This window comes from Parasteatoda tepidariorum, chromosome 2, assembly GCF_043381705.1.
Source record: "Parasteatoda tepidariorum isolate YZ-2023 chromosome 2, CAS_Ptep_4.0, whole genome shotgun sequence".
In the NCBI taxonomy this organism is placed as follows: Eukaryota; Metazoa; Arthropoda; class Arachnida; order Araneae; family Theridiidae; genus Parasteatoda; species Parasteatoda tepidariorum.
The window spans coordinates 46,911,639-46,934,691 of NC_092205.1; the positions used below are offsets into that span (position 1 = coordinate 46,911,639).

At 27.9% G+C, this 23,053-nt stretch overlaps 1 protein-coding gene across 1 annotated transcript; it reads right to left on the bottom strand.

Annotated features, from left to right (window-relative positions):
* Positions 1–573: 573 nt before the first annotated feature.
* Positions 574–10,711, bottom strand: LOC107453501 (zinc transporter zipt-7.2-like). Its single transcript, XM_016070360.3, has 3 exons — positions 10,670–10,711; positions 5,328–5,428; positions 574–2,011 (listed from the first exon to the last, which is right to left on the bottom strand). The coding sequence occupies exons 2-3, from the start codon at positions 5,426–5,428 to the stop codon at positions 823–825; spliced, it is 1,290 nt and encodes a 429-aa protein (XP_015925846.2). The 5' UTR covers positions 10,670–10,711; the 3' UTR covers positions 574–822.
* Positions 10,712–23,053: the final 12,342 nt, after the last annotated feature.

Here is a 23,053-nt window from a genome sequence, read left to right on the forward strand (position 1 = left end):
ATCCTACTTAAAATAGTAATCAACGAAACTTTCAAATTACAACTGAATCCTTACAAAACTTGAATCAACTACAATAATCCGAAGATCATTTAAGACTTGGTATTTTTTGTACAAAAGAAACCACATAACTATTTGTTTCATTCAAGAATTAGCTCTTTAATTACGAAATGTTTCTTGGGACATCATCCATTGTAAAAATGCCTATTGACATCAAAATATGAATTTTGCAAAGCTATTATTTATGAAATAACTGGAGAAAAAAAACCCAAGCCTTAATCGACTTTCCCTACGTTTTAGTAGTATATATTTTTACGGATACATATGTCCTCATAATTGTAAAGCTGTTATCTTAATCATTTAAATGCGTTAAAAGTTTGGACCTATAAAACATATAAAACCATTTTGTCCATAGTATGCATAGACCTATAAAATCGACACAAATCATTCATATTGTTTTGTCCATCCTTGTTTGTGACATTGAAAATAAATTAAATTAAATTAAACTAAAATATGCCTTAATTGCAAAATATAAATATTTATTTTTCATAACAATATACATATATGGCTTGTACATAAAACAATTTACTAAGTATAAATGCAAATAGACAAAAAATAAATTATATAACAATTGGATGGCTATAAATATAGAATCTAAAATAACGACCTGCTACCTAAATAAAAGCTTCCCTTTTCTGCTATCCATCACCAAGTATGTGCGTTTTAGTTTTTTTTTTTTAAATGAACAGACTTTTAATATACATGTATCTCATTATGAGATGGATTTTTTGCGTGAGATTTTCAAAATACAGACTCCCACTAAATTTAATGTATAATTACATTTTTGATTTCATTTGAAGAGTTAGGACTAGATTTACCAAAATGTCGGTATTCAACGGTTACAGCTTTGCCTTCAGCTGGCAGAAGATCGTATTTCAACTTAGAGTCTAAAGTATGTTCAGGTTCAACTTCGTCACCAGCTTCAGTTTTAACTCCCTCAGAAGCGTCATCATAGAGAATTTCAGGTTCAACTTCTAAAACTTCGGGAGAATATTCATTTTGTTCATCATGGGAGAATTCTTTTTCTTCTGCAATGGTATGTGGATGACCTTTTAAGCCAGTAATGTAGCCGAACCATTTATGTCCATGGTGATGGCCATGTTTGTGTCCGTGACCGTGTTCGTGCTTGTGACCATGTCCATGTTTATGTGCGTGACCGTGTTTATGACCGTGCAAATGCTCGTGACCATGCCCATGTTTATGGGCATGAGCATGTCCGTGCCCGTGTTTATGTCCATGTCCATGCTTGTGGCCATGAATATGTTTATGACCATGAGCATGAGCGTGCTTGTGTCCGTGACCATGTTTATGCCCATGTTCATGTCCATGCTTGTGTGCGTGGCCATGCTTGTGGCCATGTACATGACCATGCTTATGTTCGTGACCGTGTTTATGGCCGTGAGCATGTTTATGACCATGCTCGTGAGCATGTCCATGACCATGCTTGTGAAGATGGCCGTGTTTGTGCCCGTGTTCATGAACATGTCCGTGGCCATGTTTATGCACATGCCCATGAGCATGACCATGCTTGTGTCCGTGTTCATGCTTGTGAACATGTCCATGTTTATGTTCGTGGCCATGTTTATGCCAGTGCCCATGCTTATGAGCATGCCCGTGTTTATGCGCATGTCCATGTTTGTGTCCATGTATATGTTTGTGACCGTGTCCGTGCTTATGAGCATGAGCATGTTTATGAAGGTGCCCATGTTTATGGCCATGCTCATGTTTGTGCCCATGAGCATGCTTATGAAGATGACCATGCTTATGACCGTGTTCATGTTTGTGAACATGACCGTGCTTATGACCATGTTCGTGTTTGTGACCGTGAGCGTGTTTATGACCATGAGCGTGCTTATGATCATGACCGTGCTTGTGGTGATGATGGTGGTGGTGATGATGATGATGGAAATGTTCCGTCTGATCCTTGAACAAGATTACTTGCTTTTTCTCATGCCTAAACAAACAATAAATGCGAATTTTTCGTTAATAGAAATAAAAAGACACAATAAGTTATATTTGCTTAAATATTGAGTTATGCTATATATGCCCATGTTATGGCATATTATGCCACAGAAGTGTAGAAATGTCTTACGCTATTAACCATGAGCATATGAGCTTTTAGTTTCACACAATTTATTTATTCATTTACTATTTTAAATGCAGGAGTTCAGAATAATGTAAAACAACTGTAAACACTTTAAATTAGTATGTGCAACACAGAAAAATTCTGCTTAGTAATTAATAAGAAAAAGATAGTTGTGTTTCTCCTTAAATTACTTTTTTAATCTCAAAGGGAATTTTGAAATATAAATTATCTTGAAAAATTTTGCATTTCATCTTTCAAACTAGATACTTTAAAGCTCGTTTTATTGCATTAGATTCATATAAACTTCTGAAAAATACTTGATGCCTCTTTATATGTCTTGTAGGCCTTTTTAAATCGCTCAAAGAATTAAACTACATCCTCTTGAATATTTTATAAAGCAATAAATGGAATCGATTCAGTCAGATTTTAAACTTATTCGAGTGTCCCTTGACGGAAAGAACGTTTGCAAATATTCAGAATCTTTGAGGTTTGAGTCTATTGCTTGTTATAGAGATTTGTTTATACATTTGAAAATATACCGAATATTTTTAGTAAAAAAAAACAGTTCTGATATTAAAATAACAAGCATAGATTTTATATCATTACGTCTTTATGAAAAATTTTTATATGTAAAACTACAAAGTAAAACTGAAATTTAATAGGTAGAAATTTCGTAAAATAAAATATTTGCATTTCTGATGTTTTCAGTGTTTTACTAATATAATACTTTGTTTTATGAAAAAATTCAGCAACAAAATCTGTTATGAATTCGATTATTTTAAATAGTAAAAATGCTTTTATAAAATACAACGAAAGAAGACATTTTTTCCCGTACTGCCTCCATTGAATTGCGGCAAAATGGCAATTTCAGTTTAATAAAAATATGAGGAAAACCCAAATTGTTTCTATTTTCTAAACAGTATTTCAATTTTTTTTTTTTTAAAACATAAATTTTTTCCTGATAAGCAGATAAATAGCATATATCTTAAAAGATAATGTAATAAGAAATCAATAACAGTCTTATTCTTAACATTTCTTTCAAATAAAAATAAAAAGGAATACTATTTAAGGATGCCATATGCTTTTTATATGAGAACTAAGTAAGGAGAAGAAACAACAACAAAACATGAAAATGGATAATGAAGGAATTCTTTTACATTTATTTCAAATAAAAATAAAAAGGAATGCCATTTAAAGATGTTTACTATGAAAGCTATTTACATGTAAATTAAATAAGAAGAAGGACCAACCAAACAAGAAAGAAAATAATAAATGAATTAGGTGAAAATTCATTTTCGAAAAATATTTATAGAATATTGAACCATAAGTACCTTAAATTACCTAATTTAATCATTAATAAATTAATGGAAGAATTGAATGGACGTACCCTTTCATGAAAATCGGTATAGCGTCTAACCCTAATATTGGTACCTTGAAACCAATTTGAACTAACAATTTGAACTTGAAACTAATTATTAAAAATAATTAATGGTTATATTAGTTGGTAAGTTCATTTTCAAGAAAATCTACCCAACATTGAACCAAAATATCTGTACCTTAAAAAAATAATGAATCGAGGCCTAATTCATTCTTTAAAACAGTTATTGGTTAAATTAGTTAGAAGTTCCTTTTGAAAGAATTGATTCAAAGTTGGAGAAAAATATAGGTACCTGGAATCATAAGTAATCAGTCCCTTGAGCCACCGAATTCAATTAATAAAAAAAATAATTAATGAATATAATGATTTGAATTATAATCGATATTATCGGTACCTTGAATTACTGAAATTAATAATTAGAGAAATTAATGATGGAATTAAGAGGAAATATTAGTTATAATAAAAATCAGTACAGCGTAGAACCATAATATTGGTACCTTGAACCATCAAGTTTAATTATTACAGAGAATTATTGGTTGAATTAGTTGGAACTTTCAGAAGAAATCCTCAATCTAACGTTGAACCATAATATGATACAAATTTGATAATGTCTCTATAGACTAACTTGACCCTGTTTCTGAAGTTGAACCATAGTATCATGTAATCATTTTAAGAAGTAGGATTAACTACAATGAAATTCATCTTAACCCTATATGCGATTATACATTGAAGTTTAGCTAAGAAAGGTATTTAGGTTTCAAAGAATTGGAACGCTATTATTATTCAACATGTTTCATAATCTCTAACATAATATATACTTCTTATTTTTACATAAAACCAAACAAGTTGTAATAGAAAATAAGCTCTTTATAGTATTAAAATTCAAATTAAATTGAAATTTTTATGCAAAATCGCCATTCTTGTAATTCAATTTAAATGAAAAAGACTGCACAAAAAACGCTACTGAACTAAGGAAGTAAATCAAAGAACTAATTAGGAAAGGAAAGCTAAAGCTGATAAAAAAGGACATAAAGCTGATGCTATCAAAGGTTCTAAATACAAGAATAATTTTGCCTCCCAAAAGGATAAAACACATGAGACCGAAAGGAGATCTAACACACGAATAACCGTGAAGGAAGATTGCCAAGACAAACTCCATGGATGTTCTTTTCCCCCCTTTACAAATGAAAGAATTACACAAAAATACTGTTTTCAGTGTAGTTTCAAAATAAATATATTCTCGTAATTTCATTAAAATTGCATAGTTAACAATTATTTCAAGATTTTTAAAGTTATTAAAGTTTTTGAAAGTTGAAAAGAAAATTAATGATAACAATATCTTAAATATTGGCTAGAAATTACTAAGCGAAAAATGACTTAAATTTTTTTAATTAATTTCTTAAATCAATTAACTCCATTTCTAATTCTTTATTTTAATTTCAAAGCATTTCATTTGTGCGTATTTTCAAAAGCAAAATTCTCCAGTAAATTAGTACTAACGCCACAAAATAACAAAGCTTTCTATAAATTGTGTATAGTAAATAATTTATTTCAGTAGTATTTACTTTTTCATTCAGATTGTTACTTATCTTCTTTTAATGAAATTAATTGATTTGACAAATAAGTCATTCACGTGACTTCACAAGTTAGTTTATTCTGTTTAAATTCTGCCAAAATATTCCAAACAATTTATATTCAATCACTTACGTTCAATAAGCTGCGAGTAAAAATATTTTTATACCATTGCTTTTATAACACTTTTATGAAAAAGTGATTTATATATAGGTGTTAGCAAAATTTCATCACCTTGGTTCAATGTCTGCTTCTGTTTCCGGTTCAGGATCCGCTGCAATACACATTGCAGATATCATAAAAATGAGGATGCAGGCCTTGACGTTGAGCCACATCTGCAAAAAATTAATGTAAATACAGCAAAACTTTTCAAAGGAATCCAATAAATTTAAAATTTAACAAGCAATTGAATTGAATTAAAATTGACAAACAATTGAATGCAATAAATTTAACATTTTAATCTATTGAATCAAGTGAACCTACTAGTTTAGCTTTTTAATGGATTTTTTAAAATGTATTTAATTATTTATTTGCATACATCATATTTTTACATTGTTTAGACGAAAATCATGTCACGGATTTTTGATGAATGAAGTTTCTACATGCAAATATATGTATAAGCAATAATAAGAAGTTATCGAACTCATAAGTAAAATTTTTCTGAGTTTTTTATTTATTTATTTTATTTTTGATAAATGGAAAGATTTTTATTAACTTTATTATATGAAAGTTTTAAACATTATCTGTATAATTTTCTTTCTTATTCTGCAGATATTACGTTGAATGCAGCAAATAGAGAATAGGATTTTAAATTTGTATGCATTTGTTTGTATGTAATCAGTCAAAGCTCTCTCCAAATCTGCATTATTTGGCCTAATAAAAATTTGCAAAAATTAAAATAAGTAATTGTTTTAACGTTTTTCATCTAGGTAGAAAACTCTTGTCAAACTAACAGAGTTTTAAAAAGTTTATTACTTTTTAAAAATATAGCTATTCGTCCATTCTGAAGCTCTCATAATTCTTTGATGCAAAATTGTATGGAATCAGTCAAAGGTCTCTGCATTATTCGGCCTCATAAAAATTTGCAAAAACTGAAATTTTTTATTGTTTTCAACGTTTTTCATTTAGGTAAAAGACTCTTGTCAAACTGACGAAGTTTTGAGATGTTTTTGAGAAGTTTTGAGAAGAATAATTTTTGAAAAATATTTAATAATTAAGCCCTTCTAAAGCTTTCATAATTCTTTACTGCAAAATTGTGTTTATAGTTAAATCTTATAGCTTTATTTTGAATTTATATCTTAAACTGTGGCATTTTTTAGTTTGCTTGGTAAAATTGTTCGAAAAACACTGCTTAGAAAGCGAGATTTTAGAGAAATTACGCCAAGTGTGTTAACTCAATATCTTTAACAATTTTGACGCTGTTTGTTGAAACTCTTTAGCTAAGTCAGATACAGAAAATCGAAGAATAGGTATAACAGTACTTTTATAAGGAATGTAATTCAAATTACAAGCAATTTACAAACTACTGTACACAACATTTTTTAACCAGCAATCATATTAGTAAAATATATAATAACCCAAAGGGAAAGTTTAAATCTTTTAGACATTTATCCCCCCCCCCAAAAAAAAAGTAATTTCGACCGTAGTAAATAATTATAAAATTATGCCAGACATTTCAAAACGATTCAAAAATAGAGTTATATAATTTACTCTTTATCGAACCGTTAGTTTAAAAAGTGTCATTTAATCAAGGCTAATGCAACGCATAAAAAAATGGTCTAACTTTTTGTAATTTTCACAAGTTCTGTAATTTTGCTCTCTTTTTTTAAATTTCGCTTTGGATTATTTAGGAAACAATTTGTGAAAAAGTTTTTTTTTTAAATCTTTTCACGCTGGATTCGTTCCTGTTATCTAGTAAATCAGCATTAATGCTACATTTTCGAAAGTATAAAAGTACGATGAAACAGATCTAAGAGTCCCCGGTTCAAACAGCAAAGACATCATGAAATACATAATCAATTATTCACAAACAAAATGCAGAATTCATTTAGTAGCAGTAGATTTAGTCAGTTTAATAGCAGTACATTTTTATATTTAGCTTATTTATTTTATTCAGCCATATAACAGAGCAGACAGTCTTGGAAAATTAAACAATTTTAAATATTCAATACAGCACTAAAAATGGCCTCATTTACAATTTCTTTAATTTCGATCTCTTTTTTTAGTTTCGTTTTGAATTATTTAAGAAGACATTTGTACGAAGAGTTGCTTTATCGAATCGGATGGTACCGGTTTCAGCAGCAAATAAACAAACTGAAAATTTATGTATCTTTAAATGTACGATAAAATACATCTAAGAGTTTCCGGTTTAAACGCCAAAGAAATCACTTGTTTAAGTGCAAAATGTCGTATTTATTTGGTACTAATAGTTTTAAGATGAAAATAAAAATCAGTTTTTTTTTTATCAGATTGCATTTTTATAATTAGTGGGCTTTTTTCAATCAAGCGTATTACTGGAGCTAAGAATCTTGTAAAAGAAAGTAATTTTTTCATTACGAAACTAAAAGTGTTTTTTGAGATTGCATAATACTTCAAAGCGAAATTTTCCTGAAGAAATTGATACATTAAATCATCTAATTCATCCTATTTGTCAAGTCTCTATATAGATTTTAGTTTAACCATGCATTTGCTTAATACTGAAAAACATGTAATGGAAGATCATGCTAACGTACGTTTCCGTACTATAATGCATCAACAAAAAAGAAATTTATAAACAGATTGATTGTGTCGCAAAGCTACATTATCATATGATTTAAGAAAAAAAATTGTTATTTTTTTAATAAACCAAAATATTAGTTTAAACAAATTAATTATTAACTCAAAAAGCTGAAATTTTTTTAAAAGCAAAACATACCTTTTTTTTTATAATGTATTGCCTACCACTCTTTCATGATATTTACCACATGCTATTGATAATGTTAATTACCACTTAATCTAAGTGATATATTGAAATATAGATATAGATATTAAGCACAGGAAATATAGATATTAAGCATTATGATAACGCTGTTGTGAAGCAATACAATATTTACGAAAAATATGTTATAATAAGTAGCTATTTAAAATGATAATTAATTATGGTAATAACAAGATTATTATTGACAACAATAAACACGTTATATGGTAATATCACAAAAATCATCCACATCCAAAAATATTAAGTTGAGTGACAATACATATTGTTTTTTAATTAACTCACAGTTTAAAGATAATATTAGCGAGTTACCTGAGCCTGGCATAATACCAATTCTTCAAGTGGTAATAAATAAAAAAGTATCGTGAAAGTATCGTATATCGCAATATTAAAATTGCGCTACGTTATGACCATCTTGGCTGCCAGCAAACTTATTAATCCAATTCAAATCCATGGAAGTACATTGTAAAAAATTTCTGCTCAAGTTAAGTAAAAGCATGTTAGACATATAAGCAAAATGTGTTGAAAAACATCTAAAAACGCTTAGACAAAAAGTCTGATATACAACACCTTTTTCAGCAATAATACAGTATGATCACTGCCTCTCTAAATGATAATTATTTACTCTAATTAAATAATTATTCTAATTAAATAATTATTCTAATTAAATAATAATTCGATACGATACGATAAAATTGGATTTTACAGTAATATTAATTTTATGGATGGATTGTGCCTGTACTTTATACCGTAATTTGAACAGGATTTTTTTAGGGAATTTCATAAATCGCATTATACGGCTCATGCATTGTTTAATTTTGTTTCATAACCGACGTTAAACAGGCGATCTATAGCGTTGTATCAACTCGTAACCATGAACCTAACCCAGAATACAAGGGACAATCTGGATCAAATATGGATATGCACTTATCTACAAGAATGATCTTTTGAATTAAACTATATTCACATTAAATGGTGAGAAAAACCATGAAAGGCTTCTTAGATTAGTCTGACCGATTGGACTACCTTTTAGGGGATATTTTTCCTCAGTACTGTGTGTACTGTGTCTAGTCATTTCCAGTACTCGAATCTGGGACATATTCGAGTTTGAGCATTCCATCACTTCAGTTGAATTCAACCAATAACACGTATTATAAAATAGTTTTATTAAATTAGTAATAAAATAATTTTTTTTCCATTGTATCATACAAGAACTAAATAGATTAAACTTCCCTGAATACACACTTTTTTATGCTTATCAATTTATGAAATATGAATTTTAATAACATATTCTTTACTCAATTTAGACTATGAAAAATTCAAATCAATCTTAAACTAAAATCGATTATCATTTTTAAAAAAAAATGGAACCACAATTTGAAGTAATTTTGAACTACAACCGCACATTTTCACTTTTTTGAATTTAAGATTTACAGATTTTTGTGACATAAATAATGCTTGTAATGTTGTCCAGAGCATTTTTTCAAAAACATTTTCAAAATCCATACCGACAGCAGAAAACTGTCATCTTTCGAATAAGTGAAATATAAATAAAAAGTTAATCAGCAGCTTGCCAAGATTGAAGTTTTATCCGTTATTTTAAATTATAGTTTAGAATTTTGAAACTCTCGAAAAAGTCGAAAGTTCGAGAAGTTCATCCAGTCGAGATTTTCTCAACTCTTTCTCGTATAAATATATTATTTAAAATTTATAGAAAAACAAGATCCCTATCAAAACTAATGCTTTTTTTTAATATTTAAGAAAATATGAATGAAAGGATATTATCAGATTCGAATAACTAAAAACTGCAAACTAGTTGTTTTTGATGGCATCTTCGAATAATATTATAGAATAAATAATTGAAAAGGAATTAAATAAAGCAATAAATAAAAATAAATCTATAAAAAATAAATTAAAAATTAAACAAACTTTCTGGTTTTCAAAAATATGGTTCATATTATCACATATTTAATAAAAAATACAAAACTGAAAAGTAAATTTAAGCGAATAAATGGTTTTTTCTGCCATGCTCAAAGGTATCATGATAAAATTACTAAATTTTACCACATTTACGAAATTTTATTTCATATTTTAAAACCATATCGCTGGTTCAAAACTAAAACGACACTTCTGCATTCACTTCTCATTGAAATAACATGAGAAGTGAGTGCAGAAGCGTCGTTTTAGTTTTGAACCAGTGATATATATCATTGTTAATTTTACCAAATTTATTTTTAAAGTGCTTCAGTAAAATCATCGTGTTTATTTAGTACTCTCATAGATCCAGTAAACATGCTAAATTTTACCAGATTCTGATATTTTTGACCAAACTTTTTTCTCAGTGTACCTGCTATGTTGTAAACATTAACGGAATTTAATTAAAAATGCGGTCAAAATTTAAATCGGTTATAAAGTTATGTAAACTTATTTAGTGTATTACAAAAAAAATAATTTTTTTAACTTTTTAAAAAAAGCAATTAATGTAAATTTTTCAAATGATTAAGAAACATATAAATTTACTAATACCTTCACAACTTGTGTAATCCTTTAGACAAGTATACAAATAGACAGACATAAAATATATCCAACAACCAATATATACCTTTTATATTGACTATCCCTGTGTCTACAAGAAAACCTATTGTGATTTTAATTTGAAATTGGAACTTTCGCTATCACTTATATACACTTTGGTCAAATTTCATGGACAGCCACCCAAAAATAAATTACTTCCTTTTTGAAGAGAAGAGGTGTTACATTACTGCGTCCGACCGTAACGGAAGTTTACCTTTTCCCATCAATGTCGGCAATTTGACCAACAAGGGCCATTTTCTCACGTTGCTTCTCAGAGGAAAAAAATAAAAAATAAATTATTTTTTATACGAGAACTCATTTTGGCGATTTGTTTTCTCCTGGTTTCAAAAACGATGACATAGATATGGCGAGTAAGAAGAAATTGCTAACAAACAGTGGGAAATGTTATTGTTTTCGTAAATAAAATATTATGTTGCATTTTTTCCTAAGTTGTTTTTTGCTACAGTAATTTTTAGGAAATGCAGAAAAAATTTATTTGGAAATTAAATTCGATGCATTTTTGAAATATAAAAATAATGTAAGAAATAGAACGTTTTACAAAAACGTTGCTTTGCAAATAACAGTTTTCCAAAAATATTTGTCTTTCAATAATTTTGATAATTAAGTTTATAATGAATTTAAAATAAAAAAATAAAATCTTATTATTCGTTGCATTTTTTCATTTATTGTTTTAAAAAAAGTCCAAAAACTTGCAAAGAATTACTAATTATATGCGTATATTCTATATTATTTTGAATTAAAATAAAATTTTGCATACATTTTTAGAAGCCAGTAAGACGGGTTGGATTTAATTTTTTAGGTTGGATTAAAATTTACTAGACTATGGAGCGCGACAATAGGCGTCGTAAATCCACTATGTGGATTAGTTGTTGCAGTTTGACAAATTTTGTTTAATTTTAAAGAAATTATTAAGGTCTTCCGTCTTAATTTGTGTATTTCTAAATTATTTATAATTAAAATAAAATTTTGCATGCATTTTAAGAAGCCAGTAAGACGGGTTGGAATTAATTTCTTGGGTTGAACTAAAATTTACTAGACTATAGAGCTAGACAATAAGCTTTGTAAATCCACTATATGGATTAGTTGTTGCACTTTGACAAATTTTGTTTAATTTTATAGAAATGATTAAGGTTTTCCGTCTTAATTTATTTTATTATTTAGTTAAGGTTTTGTGATTTTTCATAAATATAAAAATTATTTTTTTTTTGTGCAAATGCGATAGATATATGATTTTTTTTCCGTTGTTTTTAAATGTGTTTTTAAGATTATAGAAATACTTTGGCTTTCTTCTTTCGTACTTTTACTTCAAAATTTACTTCTTACTTGACGCTGGAATGGCATTTTGTAATATTTTAACGAAGATTTTAATAAATAATATTAAAGACGATTTAAAATAGTAAAAGAACTAAAATAGAAAAGAATTTTTTCACTAGAACATTCACTTGTCACACTTGAATATATGAAAAAAAGTTTTTATGAATAAAATAAAAGTTTTAATGAAAAAAATAAAAGTTTTCATTAACTGCTTATTCATGTATCAAATTTTATTTGGCAAGTACTAAATACCTTTTAAAATAGAATGCATACAAAAACTTTTGCGCATACTATTAAAAAAGAGTATCATTAACTCATATTCATATTTAATAATAAAAAAATCGATTAGAAATTGAATCAGAAAAGAACTTTAGAAAATATCATTACAGCAATTTCAACTATTTTTCCCAGAGTGCACCGTTACCAGATAGCAACAAGATTTCGACAGTCACAGGACTAATTTGGGAAGTCACGTGTGACTTCTGCTCCGTGGACGCATAGGTCAAAAACGGTTACAATGTCCACCTTTGGTATCGTCTCATTTCGACGTCACACTGATGTCAAAATGAGACGTTAAAGTGGGACCACACTGCATTTAATTGTTACAGTGATGTCACCGAGTAGCGAAATGTGACACATTCACGTCTCAACTTAGTCACTCGGTGATCCTGTTGAGACGTCATTATGTCACACCATGACCCTGTTGAGACGTGAATATGTCACAGTTTTGTCCCCCGGTGACCTTTATAATGGAATCGCTCTGTATTTTAAACTATATCAATTGATACGATAATAATGCTATTCTTCGGCTGAACTATTCGGTGGTTTTTTTATTCAGCTTTGAGTCGAAAATCGAATATTCATTGCATACTTAATTTTTAAATTTTATTTCTGAAAGCATTGTGCGCCAACTTTACTCATTTTAAGAGGTAATGTTAAGACCTGAAATTTTAGAATTTCGTTTTTTTCTTTTTAATTATTTTAATTGCTTCTATCATAAGTATTTTAACTGTTTCTTGTTAGTATGTATTAAGCCGCGATGGCTAAGGGATAGAGCGTTCGCTTTCCAATGAGGTCAACCGGGTTCGATCCCAGCGATGGCTTGTCGATATGAATCCGCACCCTGCTTGCACCGACCACAGTGCTGACGTGAAATATCCTCAGTGGTAAACGGATCATGGGTTAGAGTTCCCTTGCCGTCAGGCTAATAGTGCGAAACCTTCGTAGTTTTCTTCTTTATGTAACACAAATGTGGATTAGCTCCATTAAAAAGTCCTCCAAGACGGTGAAATCAATCAATATAAATGATAAAACAAAAACCCTAAAAATATTGTTGATTGGGTTGCTTATTATAAAAATTAAGAGAAAACTTTAAAAAAAAATGTGATGATTGACTTAGCCATCGAAAATAAACACCCAATAAGTATTTGAAAATAGAAGAACGAAGACTTCTAAAATATGGACTTAAGTAGACTTTAAAAAATAGAACGATAATCAAAAACATATCAATATTCTTTAATCATCAATCTTAAAGCAGAAATTATTTTAATTAACCAAAAACCACAAATACTAATTTATTCTCTAATTTTATAGCTTATTATAGGAAAACAAAATAGGCTCTTTATTATGCTTTTACACTTCTCGTTGCATCAAAGTACTTTTTTTTCTAGAACAAAACCGGAACTAGCGAGGTTGAGAAATCATTTTCTGCTTTCGAAATAACTCTGAAAACTCAATGTATCTTAAAGTCGCAGACTTTGGAATACACAATACTTTTTGGAATAAAAAAAACGCAGTGGCTATTAGCCATATCCTCACAAGATCATAACTTTTTCTTTGTTTAAACACAACATTCAGCAAAAGTTATCACTGTTTGAAAATATTTATAGCATAAAGAATACGAAGAATATTGAAAATAGTTTAATATTCTTCTCATTCACTTCAGCAAGTCTTGAAAATGGGCGCCTGTTTTTGAGCCATTGAAACAAGTCGATTGTTATTTCCTATTTATATATTTTTCAAGCGAATGAAGTTTTAATCAAATAATACCTTACCTTTTCAGTTTCTTCGGATCTACCGAATTTATCGACAATCTCTCCTCTTACATTTATATAAGCTTCAAAATAAAATTTAAAATTTTGCTTAAATTATTATTTGTATTATAAATTACAGATTATTTAAGAAATAGAGAAGTATCTGAGTGCAATCCATGCTTAAAGGTGAAATGCTTTATATTCCATAGAAAATTTGTCGACACTTCTTTCTGAAAAAAAATTTTTGTAGAGCAAACATAATCTGTTTTAGTCAAATTGTGCTCTACATAGAATAAACTATTACCTATACTCCAAAATAAAAGATTACGAAACAATTATAAAAGTGCTCAGCATAAGAAATAGTCCGCTCAATAACTGATTTATTTCTCTATCTCTGCAATAATATTTTTGAATAAAATAAATTTTATCTAAATTGTTTGAGGCTATAAGAGTTGTGTAAAATTTGAAATTTTTTACATGGATCTTAAAGAGAACATAAACATATAAATACATCTATTATAAAAACAGAATGATTACACGATTTCTCTTAAAAGACAATATTAAAATGAATTTATTTACATATTGTTCGATATTTTAAACTAGTCGTATCGTTATGTTTAAAAACGTTTTTTCTAGCATTGTGAGCGATAAAGAATGGAGTTTTTTTTACCTTTAGGGAAACAAAGTGTTTTCCCGTACCATTTAAAATGATCATACATAATGTGTGATAAATGTGTGATATCATTAAAAGATTTTTAAAATAAAAAAAATGAAAAAAAGTGGGTAAAAATTAACCGGTTGTTTACTTAAATTTAAGTAGCCACTTTGTTTTGTTGATGCGCCACCTGACGAGAAGCGAGTGGTTATTTTCAAGTTTAGTATGGTCTTATATGGACAAGTATTAGTATGGTCAAATATTACCAAATTTTTCCACATTTATCAAATTTTATCACAGATTATAAAACCATATTTTATTTTTAACACTAGATTGCCTAAGGAAGTCCTTTTGACTGCGTTTAATTTCAATTAGAAAAACAATGATGTATATAATGACACAATTTCTTACAATTTTATGACTTTTTGTACAACATATAATTTTTTTACTGTCAATATTTACTAATAACTTGTTATATAACTGTAAATAACATAAAAAATATTAAAAATTAATTGTAAACAAATTTCTTTATGCATTATTTATTCTTTTACAATTGAGTCATTTTGACTGCTTTTGGGCAATATAAGTATATACTAAGTTTCAGTCATTCCAGTGTTAATTTTTCCAAAATCTTTACCAAGGCGCTTTAGTAAAAATTACCGAGCTCTTAGTGTTCCCATAGAGCCAGAAAAACTATAAATTTTACCATAATTTGGTTGCTTTGATCATACTCAGAGTTGAAATATTACCAAAATATTGCGACTCTCAGTGTTTAAGTATTACCGATAAAAAGACATCGGTGCATTTTTACATATCAGAAAAATTAAATTAATAGCTTTCAAAGTTTTTGTTTTCTTACAAATCACTTTCAGAACAGGTGATATATAAATAAGAATAAAATTAATGATCGATGGGCTTACTTTAAAAAGCATTGCTTAATATTTGTTCATAAAATATATTTGTCAATTGCTTCACACAACGATGAAACGTTATATGAAGTTGACATAATATAAATTACTCCAATTCTTTGTTGACAATTCATTTTTCATGTAAAACAAATGCAATTGACAGAATAATATTTAATAGAAATTATATCCGTATTTAAAGTTTAAAAGAGAATAATTCTCTAGTTCTTATTATTTTTGACACCTCTCTGAAAAGTTTTAAGAAATTTCAAAATCTTTTTTTTTTTCTGGAACTATTCAACTGAATTTGTGCAAATTTTAGATCGTGCAATTAATAAATTGTTTAAGAAATCGTTAAATTGTTTAAGAAGATACAAAATTCTGTATACCTTATAATGAAATGTTTTTTTTCAACCATTATTAGATTAAATAATTAATATTAATACAAATTTCAAGTACAATGAAATTATATGTGAGTTAAACGAGTCACATAAATAGATTCTTTATTTGAGAAATGGCTTCTTCAATGAAAAAAAAGGCTTNGAAATCGTCAAATTGTTTAAGAAGATATAAAATTCTGTATACCTTATAATGAAATGTTTTTTTCAGCCATTATTAAATTAAATAATTAATATTAATACAAATTTCAAGTACAATGAAATTATATGTGAGTTAAACGAGTCACATAAATAGATTCTTTATTTGAGAAATGGCTTCTTCAATGAAAAAAAAGGCTTCTTCAGAAAAATGGCTACTTTGGAGATATGGTATTTTTGGAAAATTTGCTTTTTTGGAGAAATAGCTTCTTTAGAGAAATGGTTTCTTTGGATTAATGGCTTCATCGAAAAAATGGCTTCTTTGGGGGAATTGTATCTTTGGAAAGATGGCATCTTTGAAGAAATAGCTCCTTTGGAGAAATAACTGCTTTAGAGAAATGGCTTCTTTAGAGAAATGGTATCTTTGGAGAATGGAGAAAAATGCAAGAAATAAAAATGATATAAAGTGGGCGAAATTTACAACTTTTGAATAATTTTACTTCTGTGCAGGGTTAGCATGATTGAAATAACTTGATAGTGATTAAAATCGGGATTTAAATTCGATAAGTCGAAACATTTTTATACATCTAATCTTTAGGGTGCGATTATGGTCAAAGTCTAATCTAAATGATAATGAAAATTTTATTTAAAAAAATAACGAAACGATACATTTTTTTTTAACATTTATAAAAAAAAATGAAATATAATTCTCCATAAGCTGTATGTAAAATAATTGGCTGGTAATAAACATTATTTTAATTATGTCCATTTAATTTTATATCCATATGAATACGTATTTTTAAAACATCATAAATACGTTGTTCACGAAGATGGAAGAAAGACTTGTTCCACTCAGAGTAACTTATAATATTTTTCTTCTTTTAATATATTCGCATCTAAACTACTCTTCATTGGAACTGTCAAATTATCCCTCTGCCTTTTAAACTTCAAGATATTTAGCTTGAACAAGAATAACCGTGATTCAGTGATTAGTTCATGATTAATTCAATGAACTTGTAATAATTGGGAGAAAAAAACTTTTAAAGCATTTTAGTTAGAAATATCAACTATTTTAGGTATATTATTGTTTTTGAATAATATTAAATAATGATAATATATTTTATTAAATTATTTGACTGTTAAATATAAAAGCTCAAAATTCTTTAATTTAAATTTTAAAAAAACTGATCGAAATCAAATAAATCCAATTTTTTTTAAAGAATCATGAATTTTGTCAACCCTGCTTATGTATGAAACTATTTTTGCTCTTTTTATAACTTCTTTTTATTATATTTACTCATATGCAGTATAAAAAGAGCGGCCGGGATAGCCTGGTCGGTAAGGCGCTGGCCCCATGTCCGAGAGTTCGTGGGTTCGAACCCCGCCGGCCGAAGACTCCCCGTGTAGTAAAGTGACTGATGCACGTTAAATCTGTCGAGTCGCAAAAGTCCTCCATGTTCCCATAACAAATCAATATGTCTGGGGGTCCTGGATTGGAGATCGATCGTTCTCTGATTCAGGTCAAAATTACGATCGTGAATGAATGAATGGATGTATGAATGGGTGTGACGTATGATACCTTATAAACAGGTGTGACGTATGATGTGGCGAAGTCGAATTCTTGGCCATAGATGGCGCCACTGAAAAACAAGAATCACAAACTGTGCCTTAAATTTGCTCGGTTTCACCAAAAAGGCTTGCCCGTGTGGCAAGTGGCATTAGAACCAACCAACCATAAAAGCAGCTTTTTCTGAATAATGTGAGCGTATTTTTTAAACTATGTTTGAAATTAAATATTCCGTCAAAAAATATACTTTTTTACATGTATGTTTATTAAGATTTCATTTCTTATTCTACAATTTAATTTATATCAAACTTTATAAAGGGTTTTTCTTTAATATTAAATTGCGTATCAATATTTACAAATTAGTTACGGTCATTAGGAAACAGTTTTTTCTACGAATAATGCATATTTATTGAGAAATCTCATTTTCGAAACAAAAAATGCAAAAAGATTCGAACTAAAATTGCAGAAAGATTCCAAACCTATTATAAGATCTAAACTCCCACGTAACTTTTGTGATCTAGATCTGAAAATTTAAAATTTTAGTTAGTAGCCAGTGGCCAGCTACATAGTAGCCACTTTTTCCTCAAACCTAATGAGCCGGTGACCTATAACGATACGTCCTTTTCATTTAATAGCCAATTTATGCAAACTTCTTCTTTACTTGGAATAAATTATATATTCTTTTTAAAAATTCATAGTAGAAATAATATACAACAATAAAAATTTAGTTCAACTATAAAACTAATATCAGAAAGTGACAAAATTCAGTTAAACATAAAGAACTTTATTTAAGAATAAAGAACTTTATTTAACTTAACTTAAGAACTTAAAGAACTTTATTTAAGAATATTCAGGAGGCAAAATACATTTAATGTATACATTACAACTTTGATATATGTGAATTATTAATGAATTCTCCTATCACATGAACTCTCCCACCAATCTTTCCACCACAAATTGATGGAATCTGAAAGATCAAAATTTTGGACATTTTAATGAAAACTCTGCTTTTAGAGACTTCTGCATTGATATACTTTCATCATCAAACAATTTTCAAAGTTAATAAAAACAAAAATGGTGTCAAAAAGTGACTTGTTGTTTACTTAATTTAAGTAGCCACTTTGTTTTATTGACGCGCCACCTGGTGAGCAACGAGTGGTAATTTTCAAGTCTAGTATGGTCTCACACCTCTTCTTAAACGAACGAGATTGCACTAATAACACTTTGGAACAAATGTTTTGTTGCATTTATTCAAATACATTATCTTGTCTAGTTAAGGTGTGGTGATTTCAAGTCAAAAATTAGTCTTGCTTCTAAATCTACAGATTTTTTTAACGACATTTTTTTGTCTATTATTTGTCGAAATATACAAGTTTAAAATGTGTTTCACGTAAATGGGTGCCGCGTGAATATTGCGACAAACTTCTTGGAGAGTCACATCATCAGGATTGAAATTGCAAAGTAACCCATTCGCTGGGAGAGTCAAATCATCAGGATTAAAATTACAAAGTGACCCTTTCGCTAGGAGATTCACATCATCAGGATTAAAATTGCAAAGTAACCCATTCGCTGGGAGAGTCACATCATCAGGATTAAAATTGCAAAGTAACCCATTCGCAAAAATGTCATACGCGGTTGGGGAAGCTTGCCTATTCAGACCCATTTAGAAGCTCACAAAAAACAGTCCATAACAGTGACATCTAACGACATTTCGGGCATGGGTTCATATCCAATTTTAATCCTGATAATGTGTCCTTACTCTCTTATGTGTTTGTTGCAACATATAACACCCTGTTATATATAACGTTTTTAAACTTGAACATTTCGAGAAAAACAACAGACTAAAAATGTCATTTGCCAAAAAAGAAAAAAACTGTAGTTTGGAGAGAAAAACTGATTGCAGATTTGAAATCAGCGACATGAAATTATCCAAGATCTGTTTTAAAAAATCTCATGCAACAGAAAACAAAAGAAAGAAAAATAATCCCCAGAGTAATTTTTAAGCACAAAAAAAAAATTTTTTTAATCATTTAGGGATTTAGATAAAGACTCTTTTTAATTTGTTAAATTGTTATAAATAACATGAAAGAAATAAACCAATGTTCAGATTCTTAAGAGAAGTAGATTTATAGAAAAATTATCTTTTGGTGTTGAAATATGTAGTTTCTACGAAAAACCAGCCAAATAGACCAGACGGCATTATTAAATGTGACACAAAGAGCTTTTTTAACATCATAGAAATTTGTAATTCAACTAACATACAAATGGAAATTGTCTTAAAATTGTGAAAATCTGAACTTTTTTATGAAATAAGTGTTGATATATATGCAAAATTTGTTTGAAAAACAATACCTTTTATGTATTTTGAGTGATTTATTATTAAACAAAACCAAAATGTCAAATTTGAAAATCCTCTTTAGTGTTTTAACAGTAGAAAAACGTGTTTTTGCTCATTTTGAATTAGCGGTATGAATTAGCGGTACGGTTTGATTTTCTTAAAACATATACGCAGCCTTTCTTTTTCTGTTAAATTTATGTTTGCAGGGAGTGTGATTAAATACCAATGATAATTTCTTCTTTTAACTTTATAATTCCTAATTCACTTTAAAATACATTAATAGTTTTTAATTCAATCCAAGTAGAACTCTAATCTTCTTAATGTATTTTAAATAAAGAGTAAGAAAATCTACGAATTGTCTTATTAATTAATTTTTAATCAAATATATAAGTCTTGTCGTCAATATTTAAATTTAAATTCTTTGCTTTTTTATTAACCGAAATGTACGTTTTTTTGCATAGTCATGCTAAGAGAAGATTATTTCCCAAATGGAAATATGTTTTCAAAATAAAAATTAAATTGATAATTGTAAGAATTCACTTTAAAAATATTTTACGGTTATTTCTAAAAAATAAATTTACGTATACTAACTGCAAGAGAGCATTTATTACAGTTGTTTTCTGTAAACAATTTAATGCTTCAAATAAAAGTAATACAAAACTCACACAATAACAATTGAAATATTTCTGTACATTTTTCAAATCTTTAAACTTGCTTAGAAAAATCAGCCATAAACCTATTTTTTCCACTATTAAATACTGTCTTTTTTAAGTACTATCTCCAACTACTTTTAAAATCTATTCCGTTTCAAAATCATTGGAGTTATTTTTTTTAGAAAAATAAACTTCTTATCACAAGAACGCATTTATCCCATTCTAAAAATTCTTTGACAATAATACTTTTTTAAAAATCCAGAATGTTTCATTCTTTTCATTTGAAAAAATATCACGTTTCAATACGGTTGAATTTCTGTCAAACAAATATTTTTAAAATCTGCCAGGAAAATAATGCTATAAAAAAACTGTTGTTACATGCTTGTCATTTTTACTTGCTAAGAAACAATAAAACTGATCAAATCATTTTTTTTTTGGAATTTATTACTCAATATTAAGCTTTAACAAAAGTAACAAACTGAAAAATTTTCAATAAATATGTATACTGAGATGAAATAAATTTAATAAACATTATTTTTCACTTTATATTTATCTCATTGCCATGTTTCAAGTCTTATCAGTTTACACAAAACTTATAAGAACTTTTTCAAATTGTATTAGTTTATAAAAAACAGTTACATTTTTTAAACTTCCTATTTACACTCTGTTTATAAATTTTTCCTTTGAACCTGAACTGCATTCCTATTAAAATACCATCCCCTTTATAAATTTTTATTCTAGATTCTTTTTAATTTAGAATTATTTTCTTATTACTATAATTCTTTTTCTAAAAAAAAAAAAAATTCCACAGAAATGATGTAAAAATTCCTTTTTATCAGAGATTTTCATTTTTTAAAGTATTATATAAGTTCTCCTTTTCTTAACATTAATACTTGTAAGTTTTATTTACATTTGTTTAGCTTTGAAAAATTTATGAAACCTACCTCATATCAAAATAAACTCATAGTGTAATATCGAAATTTTAAAGTATTGAACCTGAAAAAAAAAACTGTTTAAATATCACATTTGCCATGATAAAAACTTAATACCCTTCATGAATTTTTTATTCTAGATTCTATTTTAATAAGAGTTAGTTTCTTATTATAATTATTTTTCTAAAAAAAAAACTGCATTCCATGGAAATAATGTAAAAATACCTTTTTCAGTGATTTTCATTTGCTGAAGTATTATGAAAGTTCTTATTTTTGCTTAACATTGATGCTTGTAGGTTTTATTTACACTTGTTTAGCTTTGAAAAATTCATAAAACCTGTCTCATATCAAAATAAATTCATAGCGTAATACAGAAATTTTAAAGTACTGAACCTGATAAAGGACTGCTTAAATATCGCATTTGCCATTATAAAAAGTTAATCAGAAACAAAATAATTTTAAATTTACGATTCCTGTATCATTTACAATTATAATATTCCACAGATCTGAATTTTCATTTATAAATTTACGAGCATAGATGCTTGTATAAACTGCAAAATCTTATACAAAAGCTTACTTTCTCGTAATAAACACACATTTTCCAACAAATTTAAATTTTTTGATCCATATTACAAGAGGTATGGCAGAATTTTAAAATTACGGCATTAAAAATAGTGTAGTTTATACCGTTTAATGTCATTTTTAATCTTTTTGATGTAATCATACCTCTAAACTAAACTGTGCTTATCTAGAAATTATTTAACAGAAATATTGGAAATCTTTGTTGAAAAAAGTACCATGCGCCATTTTAGAGGATTTAGAAACATCTTCTTTTAGAGGTATATAAGCAGCAAAATTGCCTACAAAACCGCTCTTTCATTAAAAAAAAACGCCTTATTCAAATACGTGACAGAAAAACACTATTATTTAAGCATTTTTACATACTTTGAAATCGAAAATTATTCAGAATGTCGTTTCTCATGTCTTATATTACAGGAATCATTTACTCAAAGAGAATTTTATAATTGAGACAAAATATAGTCGAAAGATATGATAAGATATGCAGTGTTTATGGCTCTATGGGAGCATCAAAAAACTTGGCAATTTTTACCGAAGCGCTTTGGTAAAGATTTTGGTGAAAGAACGAACAAAATAGGGTTTTGTAATATGTGATAAAATTTGGTGAATGTGGTAATATTTGGCTGGTAATTTTATTATGATATATATATATATATATATATATATAAATGCTTTTAAAATGCCATATAACATTTACTAAGTTTTACAATTTTATCGAAAATAAATACCGTTAATNTATTCAAACGTAATATATTTGTTATTTTGTTATGTGTTAATTTAAATAATTAAATACAAAATATCAGACACCATTATACAAGCCCAACTTTTTATTCAAAGTTGGTAAAATAAAAATTTTAAAAAATCTAATAAGTTTCTATA